At 53.8% G+C, this 9,034-nt stretch overlaps 1 protein-coding gene across 1 annotated transcript; it reads left to right on the top strand.

The window, feature by feature from the left end:
- The first annotated feature begins 371 nt into the window (after nt 1-371).
- TCF15 (transcription factor 15) lies at nt 372-8,673 on the top strand. Its single transcript, XM_027558917.1, has 2 exons — nt 372-992; nt 5,925-8,673. The coding sequence occupies exons 1-2, from the start codon at nt 474-476 to the stop codon at nt 5,997-5,999; spliced, it is 594 nt and encodes a 197-aa protein (XP_027414718.1). The 5' UTR covers nt 372-473; the 3' UTR covers nt 6,000-8,673.
- Nucleotides 8,674-9,034: the final 361 nt, after the last annotated feature.

Genomic DNA, 9,034 nt, shown 5'->3' with positions numbered 1-9,034 from the left:
TGAGGGCAGAAAAACCCGAGTTGGTTTCCCTGCAACCCTCTTTCCAAACAAGGAATTGAAGCCAAGAGAGAAGGGATCTGCTCGCAGTCTCCGGGCGGTCTAGGCTGAAGATGAGCCTGGATCTAGGTACAGTCCATCCCACCCTCGCCGACCCCCACGTTTACCCAGCTCGCCAGCGGGGACCTGGAGCCTTCAGGGCGGGCCACCAGCTCGCGGGCCGCTTTCAACCTGGGGGACGGGGGCGGTGGGCGCCTAGCCATTGGCCGGGCGGCGGCGGGAGCCTCCCCATTGGCCGGGGCGGTGCCCCCCCGCCCCGGCCGGGGCGGCCTCCGGACTGGCCCCTCCCTCGGCTATAAGGCTGCGGCCGGAGGGGCCGTGGGAGCGCGCGGGAGCGCACGGCGGGGCGCGGCAGACGCCAGGACGCTGCTCATCCAGGGGGAACGCTGCTCATCCAGGGACGAGGCCGGGTGCCCATGGCGTTCGCACTGCTGCGCCCCGTCGGCGCGCACGTGCTGTACCCGGACGTGCGGCTGTTGAGCGAGGACGAGGAGAACCGGAGCGAGAGCGACGCCTCCGATCAGTCGTTCGGCTGCTGCGAGGGCCTGGAGGCGGCACGGCGCGGCCCGGGCCCCGGGGGCGGGCGGCGGGCGGCGGGCAGCGCGGGCCCGGTGGTGGTGGTGCGACAGCGCCAGGCGGCCAACGCGCGGGAGCGGGACCGCACGCAGAGCGTGAACACGGCCTTCACGGCGCTGCGCACGCTCATCCCCACCGAGCCGGTGGACCGCAAGCTGTCCAAGATCGAGACGCTGCGCCTGGCGTCCAGCTACATCGCACATCTGGCCAACGTGCTGCTGCTGGGCGACGCGGCCGACGACGGGCAGCCGTGCTTCCGAGCTGCGGGCAGTGCCAAGAGCGCGGTCTCCGCCGCCCCCGAAGGCGGCCGCCAGCCACGCTCCATCTGCACCTTCTGCCTCAGCAACCAGCGAAAGGGGGTGAGTGCGCGCCGCGCTCCAGCACTGCGCCCGTGGGGTCAGGGAACTGGCCCCTTAGGTAGCAAGAGAGAGGCAGAGACCCCAGTGAAGAGAGAGGGGAAGCAACACCGAGTCGTCGGGGGTGCGGCCCTCCAAGCCCAGGGTTTGGTGTGGAGCACAGCAGTTCACAGTGTCCCCCAAACGCGGGGTGCAGAGAAGCCCGGCGCTCAGGCGTGCTTTAGAGGATGGAGATTGCTCCTCCAGGGACACTCCCTCCAACTAGAGGTCTGCTGGGAAGAGCGCTTGGGGAGATCATAACAAAGGCATCGTTTATTGGGCTCTACCTACGTAGGGGCGCCTTCGTGGTCTTTCTTTTTACCTTCGCAGGACCCCATCAGGCAGGTAGCTTTGCTGGTTTCATCACTGATGAGGATCTGAGGCTCAGGGGTGCCCTCATCACCCAGCTCGGAAGCCAGAATGCAGGCTCCGGGTCTGCTGGGTGTGTGTGACCTGAACTGCCCTTTTTGTTAAAGATTTTTCCTGCATCCTGAGACTGACCCAGGGACAGGGGGCTAGAAGAAAAGGGGACGCACACCCCCAGTCAAGAGCCCGAGGTACCCAGCTCATGAGCAGTAAGCATGAATGAGGGGGTCCCCTGAGGATACCCACCCCTTAAAGAGATGCAGTGTCCAGGAAAAGCACTGTTGAGTCATTGGGGCAGAGCTTGAGGTAGGCTTCTGTGGTCTGCCCTAGGTAAGGATGGGTACCAGGCTGGTAGGGACTGGGTAAGGGTGAGCAGCTGCAGAGGTCGCTGAGGGGCACTTGTGGCGGAAAGCTGGTCCATCTCTGCACCAGTCCCAGGGAGCCTGCTTTACCCCTAGCCTTTCCCTTTCTGGCCTGGGCTTTTCTTAGTGTAAGGAGTGTTGTCTGTGTGACAGCTTTGCATCCCAGCAGCTTCCATTTGCAGCTGCAGAAACTGAGGCTGAGAGAGTCCCTGACCGGCCCATGGCCTTTTGGAAAGTGACAGGGCATTGGGGGCACAGGGAACTCTGCTCAGAATTCTGTAATAACTTAAATGGGAAAAGAATTTGAAAAATGATCGTTGTTCTTCAGTCGCTCAGTTGTGTCCGACTCTTTTCTACCCAACGGACTGCAGTGCGCCAGGCTTCCTTGTCCTTCACCAGCTCCCAGAGTTTGCTCAAGTTCATGTCCGTTGAGTTGTTGATGCCAACTGACCATCTCGTCCTCTGTCGTCCCCTTCTCCTAAAAAAGGATAGATACATGTATATGTATAACTGAATCACTTTGCTGTACACCTGAAGCTAACACAATGTTGTTGATTAACTCTAATATAAAATAAAAATTTTTTTAAAAAGCATGGGGGATTGGAGCCAGGCCTCTGGGTCCCCCAGTCTTTGGTTCTCAAAGCTGCCCCAGCTCCTCTCTTCACTCTGTTTGAGGAAAGCCCCTGTGTCCTAGCCTCAGACCACCCCCTTCCAGCTCATCAGACTCCCGCCCTGGCCTCTCACCCTGATGGCTGCCTCTGTTTCCCTAAGTCAGTCTTGGTAGGCTCAGACTTGAACTCTCTCCAGGGTCCCTGTTACTCCCAGCTGTGGGCCCTTGTCTGTGCTCCAGGCTGGACTGAGAAGCTAGGGTGGGCCTGCGGGCAATCCAGCCCAGGCTGTGAAGGGCTGACTGGGCCCTCAGCGATATTCCCTGACTGCCTTTCACCCATTCACTCAGTTCAGCAAACCTCAGCTACCTGACAGCTGCTTTCCGTTGGCTCTGAGAACATTCCCAGAGAAGCAGGTTGTAGGTGCCGATGTACTGCAGTCAGAAACTCCCAGTGTGGTGTCAGGGCAGGGCTGGAGGTGAAAAGAGGGATGCTATGGTCTGATGGGGGTGCACAGAGGGACTGTCAGGGCCAGAGGAAGCCCCTGGCCCAGGGGCTAAGTCCCTGATGATGTTGGAGGATGGAGGCGGGCAGGTTGAAGGGTAGGGGAAGGTGTTCTAGGAGCAAGACACAGCTAGAGCTGGCGTCAGAAACCATGACCTAAAGAAGGGAAGACCTTGAAAGTGGCACCACACAAAGAGGAGGCGAAGACAGGCCAGTGACAGCAGTGTCGGCAGTCTTGATGAGCACTGATCTCTCGTGCTAACCGCCCTCCGTGTGTTACCATTAAAATCCCCCAGCAGGGACTTCCCTGGAGGTCCAGTGGTTAAGATTCTGAGTTTCCAATGCAGGAAACACAGGTTCCATCCCTGGTCGGGGAACTAAGATCCCACATGTTGCATGGTGCAGAAAAGAAAAAAAAAAAGATAAAAACCCTCAATAGCTGGGGAAGAAGGTGCTCTGGTTATCCCTACCTGTTTAGAAATAGCATCACTAGTTCAGAGACACTGCCCATGAAGAAGCCAGGATTCAAACTCAGGCCTGCTCGATTGGGAAATAGGAAAGGTTAGTGTGGGAAGGCCTGGTAACAGCAGGTAACCTGGGGGCTTCTCTGCTGGTCTCACGGCCTCGCCTGGATCTGGCTCCTTCCCTGGGATCTGTCTACAGCACCTAGAACCCAGCCAAATTTGGCTATAGAAGCCATGCTCTCAAGTCCACAGACTCCTCTGGGAGTAGGCAGAAGGGGCGATCCTGGCCGGCTCTGGCTCCTCAAAGACTTGAGGACTCAACTGGAAGAAAACTGGCTGTCTTGGGGAGACCATGGGAGCCTTCTGGAGAGCTCTAAAGCCCTGGACCCTATCCCTTCACTCCGAGCTACCGCCTTGCCCCAAGCTGGCTGGTCAGGGGTTGGGGTCACCATGGAGATAGCTCCCTGCCGCATCTTGTTTAAGGAGGGTTAGGTGTGGCCCTCTGTGGTAGAAATAGCAAGGGGAGGTAGGGGGTTCTTTTCTCTGCCCTGTTTTCCCTTTTGTCACCTGAAGGTAGGGGTCACATAAGATCATCTTGTAAAGCCTTCCCCACTTGGGGTACCAGCCCAGGAGTCGTGGAGCAAGGAGATGCCATCATCAGGTGATGCTGATGCTAATACTTGTGAATGTTCGTTGAACACTTGCTATGTTCCTGACTCTGCTAAGGGCTTTACCTGTGTTAATGTGTATAATCCTCATGGTAACTACACGTGGGGAAACCAAGGCTTCATTAGCTGAAGTCACTTGCCCAAGGTCTGACAGGTAGTCCAAGATAGAGCTGGGGTTGAAGCCCAGGTCTGCTTTGCTCTAACCACCTACTAACTACAGTGCTTCCCAGAGCCCTTGGCACTCAGGGGCAAAGGGACAAAGAATCTGGGGCCTAGTCAAGGCCTCTTCTAAATGTGTTTGGCAGTTTATAAGCCTCTTTCGCAGCTGCACTTGCGTTTGATTGCACCCCTGTGGGGGCAAGTAGAATCATTTTGTCCCCATTTCATAGATGGAGAGATTGAGGTTCAGGGAGGTGAACAGTCTCAGCATTCTCAGGGGAATGCCAGTCTCACGATGACTGCCAGATGTGGGGTAGAGGCAGCTCTCCTGACCCTGAAAAGGTGGGAAGCTGGTTTTCTATGCTCCAACCTCAACCCGACCCCCACCCCCACCTCCATCCGCCCTTCTCAGCCACGGCTGCCAGAGTTTGTCTGAGAAGCCCAAGCCCCAGGCTCTGCTGGGACTGTGGCCTCAGCCCTCAAAATAGCCTTGCCTGTGAATGAACACGCTGTCCCTGGGCCCAGAGAGCCTCAAGGGAGGCTGGGCTCGCATCTGGATGGATCTGCCCCAACCTGGGCCCAGGAGTGGAGGGGGGCAGGGGCAGAGCTCCCAGATGGTCAGCTATTTCTCTAGATGGCTGAGAAAAAGGCTGGTCCCGTCATCCCCTAGTCAGGCTCAGGAATGAGCGTTTACAGTGGGATTTCAGACCCCACCATGTCCTGGAAACCAGACAGACTGTGGACAACATGGATTTTCTAGCCCAGCCCTTTTTACCAACTGGCTGGGTGCCTCTGAGCCATTCATGCAATGCTGGAGGACGCAAAAGAGGGGGTGCTCTGATGTCTGTGACTTCGCTGGTTTACAGTGAGGCTGAAACCCTGGAGTCAGACTTCAGAATAGCGGGGAGAGACTGTCCCTGCCGCGTGAGGGAAACAGGTGGCCTCCAGGCCTGCCACCATTAGCTCATCTTCCAGTGGACACCCCTGATCCAAGCAGCATTGGTTGGTAACTGCTCCATGCCAGTTCCCAGGCTGGAACTGGGGCTACAGAGTGAAGGACTTTCCCCAGCCACCCCACTGAGTTCCCAGCCTGATGGGAGAACAGAGAGATCCCATATTCCCCTTCTGGGTTTTATCCTGGCCCCAGAAAGGCAAGGACTGCCAGGCAATTGCAGGAACAGAGAAATCTTCCCAGGACAGGACCAGAGTGCATATTCCTGGGAACACCTTGAATGAAGGCAGGGAGGCCAGAATTCCAGAATCTACTTTTGAGGCTGATGAGGAGGCCACTGAGTCCCCAGCCCGGGCAGTAGGAGAACCACTGTGGAATGTGTTATGCCTTTGAGTGTAAAATTGTATGACTTGACCTATATTGGATTTTTTTAAGCAACAGATTACATGGGAAAGAAATGAAAAAGGTAAAAAAGTATACAGAGTTTTTTAAAAAGCCTCCCTCCCATCCTGTCTCCTTATCACACTCTTCTTCTCTGAGGAAACCATTAGCAGTTTCCCATGTACCCTTCTCTCTGGACATCTCAGCACACAGGAGCACGCACTGAGTCCTTGATCTTGTCTTTAAATGATGTTATTGCAGCATCATCCCCTGTTAGTCCATATAGTGTCTTCTGCGTTCTGCTTCATGAACTTGATTGTGTGGCTAAGTGATGTGTTTATCAAGTCCCCTATTGCTGGGCACAGAGATTAGTTCCAGTGTTCAAGGAGAGCCAGTTGAACCCCCTAATACCTCTTTTTTCCCTTCCCACAGGGAAGCCGTCGTGACCTGGGGGGCAGCTGCTTGAAGGTGAGGGGGGTAGCCCCACTCCGAGTGCCACGGAGATGAGCCCGGATCCCTGTTTCATTTGCTCCAAGCAGGACCCTGAGAAGAAGGCCAGAGGCCAGCCACTGGGTGAAAAGGGGAGAAGACCCCAGGAGCCAAACCTGGGTCCCTTCTTTGTGTAGGGACCAGAGGACAATGACCTGGGCCCACGTCCCTCAGAGCAGGCCCCCGGGACATCTCCGCCCCACCCTGGAGAGCCGTGAGGACCCGTCCAGCCGGCCCCAGCCCTGGCTGGTCAGAGACAAGGCAGATCTTTTGGAAAAACATAGACTGTTGGTGACAGGATGTGTGCGTGTCTATGGATGAGTGTGGGTGTATGTGTGAGAGAGAGAATTGATGGGTTTAAAATAAAAGGTATTTTTAAGTAAAAGATGTTCCCAGCTGCAGAAGGGAGGGGCCTAGGGACATCAGAGGTCAGAGGTGGCGCTTCTCCTGGACCTTGGAAGAGACACAGGTGTCACAGGGGCCGCCCTGTGCCCTGGAGGGGGTGGGGCTGAAGGAAGATAGGGGTCTCCCTCTCCAGAAATCGAGAGAACCAGTCTTTCATCGCTGTCTTCTTGAACAACTGTTGGGTATCTGGTGTGGCTGGTAAAAGAAAAATCTTAATTTTATTTATTTTTGAATGAGGCATGTATTCATCCATGTGGTTCACGATTCAAAAGGTACAGAGGGGTATGTGGTAAAAAAAAGCCTCCCTCCCTCCTGTCCTCCGGCCACAGCTCTCCCGCCGCAGACAGGCTCAGCCACTGGCTTTGTGTGACTTCTCTATTGTGTGTGAATAACCAAGCAAATACAGGAATACTCACGTATGCTTTCTTCCACCCTTTACACAGACAGTAGCCCCTTGTTACCTTCTTTCTTCTCCGTGCATTTTTTTTTTTTTCCTCTTAATCTAGTTTGGCTCTTATCCCAAGTCAGTACATAAAGGTAAAGGGTTCTCTTCCTTTCTGTAGTAGCTGTTTGTTCCATCTTATGAACGAACCATACTTTAATCCATCCCTTATCCATGTCTTTACAAACAGGGTTGGGAAGGCATGTGGTTTTCCACATGTGCAAATGAGTGTGTGCTAACAGAGGGTACTCTTACCCATGTTGTAACTGAGATGATTTGAAGAAATAATGACACCCAAAGGCGCATGGCTGGAGCATGGCAGGTTAATGATGTGAGGTCTGTCCACCTGTAAAGCCCAAAGTGAGCTCCTTCCCCTGCCCTGGAGATGCCCCAGTCGGGGTGCCAGCCCCTGTGACCCTTGTTATCCTCCCAGCAGCCCTGGGATATGGTGTTTCCCCATCTCACAGGTCCAGCCGAGAGGGTGATGGGAACGGCTGGTCAGTGCAGCCATTCTTGGCTCTCTCTGTGGGGCTCTGTCCCTGTGGGTCCAGGATCAGAGAAGCTGGGGAAGCTGGAGGCAGGGAACAAGGAGAAGGGCCAGGAGAGACGGCAGAGCCAGGCAGCCACCCTTTCCTCCAGGTACTTTCGTATGCCTATTTTTAAATTTATTTTTTTTTAACAGACACTTTTTACCAGCTGAAGCCTGGTTCCAGATTCCATGCCGTACCCACTCTGTCACACCCTGTATTTGGCCCTCAGTCAGAGCCTGAAATGGGGCTGCCCATTTTGCAGATCAGCAAACAGTCCCCCTTTGGGAGCTAATTAGGAAAGCACATTGTACATCCCACACCTACTCAGGTCCAGGCAGCCCCTCGCAAAGCCACGGGAAAAGGACTGTGACCTTGTCAATGGCAGGAAACCTGGGAGTGAGGACAGAGCAGATAGTTGGATGCTCCGGGCTAGCGGCCCACTTCTGCCACCAGATTTGCTGGGCGACCCCAGAGAAGGTGCGTGACCCCTCCCAGTCTCCCTAGCCTAATCCCTAACCAGCAAGAACAGCTGAGACAGAATAATAATTATTTGTTTTGCCTTGTTAAATAGTTTTTATTATGCCATTTATGCATTGGGTAAACAAAGCCAGTTGTATCCAGTAGATGCAGTGAAAAGTATGTACCTCCCTCAGGCTCCTCCGCAAAGGCAACTGCTATTAGCAGTTTCCTGTGTGTCCTTCCAGAAATGCTCTTTACTGATTACTGGTTCTGAAAAAGTATTTATAGATGTCTCTGCTTATGTATTCATTGTGTGTGTGTGTGTATATATATATATATATATACACATACTCAAATACTGCAGGATCTTAGAAATATCACCCATCCCAAAGACAACCACTGTTAACACTATAATAATCCTGCAGAGTTTTTGTAAAACACATACGCTTAAATAATCATTTACAACATACTAAGTTAAAACTTTTATCAAAGTGTAACATAAGTGCAGGACGGTCCATGTGCCATTAAGTATACTTTCACAGGCTGAGCATACCTGCGCACCCAGCATGCAGAGCAAGAAATGCGATTAGCATCATCCTAGGAGCCCCTCACGCACACCTCCTCATACTGGGTTGCTTCCATTGTATTCCCCTTGAAATAGACAATGCACTTACAGAGCTCACACTTCAGAAGACACAGAATAAACCGACGAGTCTCCTCTCCCAGCCACTCGCTTCCGGTTCTCAGAGGCAATTCTGTTAACCAGAGCTTAGGGATTCTTATAGAAATAGTCTTTGTAGATACAGGCATATCACATGTATCTTGTTTTTCCACATGAGAAGTGACATTTCACACACTGATATGCACTTGCGTGTTTTTTTTTTTCCCTAAACAATACATCTTGGACACGCTTCAGTGTTGAAAGAGCTGCTTCATGCTTTTTTGCTGCCTCATGCTTTTCTGCAGCTGCATAGTGCTCCATTCTGCACATTTTGTTGCTGTTGTCTTCCCTGGGCCTCATTCCTGGGTAGTGGACGGTTAACATCTTGGGGCCCATGTAAGCTACAAGGCCAGCACAACACACCTGACTTGGGAGAGGCACGGCTGTGGACCAGTATCTCTGGGAGCCGCTTGCCAAACGTCCCTGCCCCCAACACACACGCTTTCTGCCTTTAGGATGGGACAGCCCAGCCATTCCATGTTGCCTGAGTGAGGGC

The sequence above is a fragment of the Bos indicus x Bos taurus genome, chromosome 13 (assembly GCF_003369695.1).
Source record: "Bos indicus x Bos taurus breed Angus x Brahman F1 hybrid chromosome 13, Bos_hybrid_MaternalHap_v2.0, whole genome shotgun sequence".
Taxonomy (NCBI): Eukaryota; Metazoa; Chordata; class Mammalia; order Artiodactyla; family Bovidae; genus Bos; species Bos indicus x Bos taurus.
Note: the sequence above shows the minus strand (reverse complement) of the source record. Positions and strands in the feature narration are given on the sequence as shown.

Excerpts from the sequence above, each read along its gene's own strand:
- TCF15 (XM_027558917.1), top strand. The coding sequence starts at position 474 with ATGGCGTTCGCACTGCTGCGCCCCGTCGGCGCGCACGTGCTGTACCCG. Across the intron at positions 993-5,924 it reads TCAGCAACCAGCGAAAGGGG|GGAAGCCGTCGTGACCTGGG; the intron begins GTGAGTGCGCGC and ends CCCTTCCCACAG.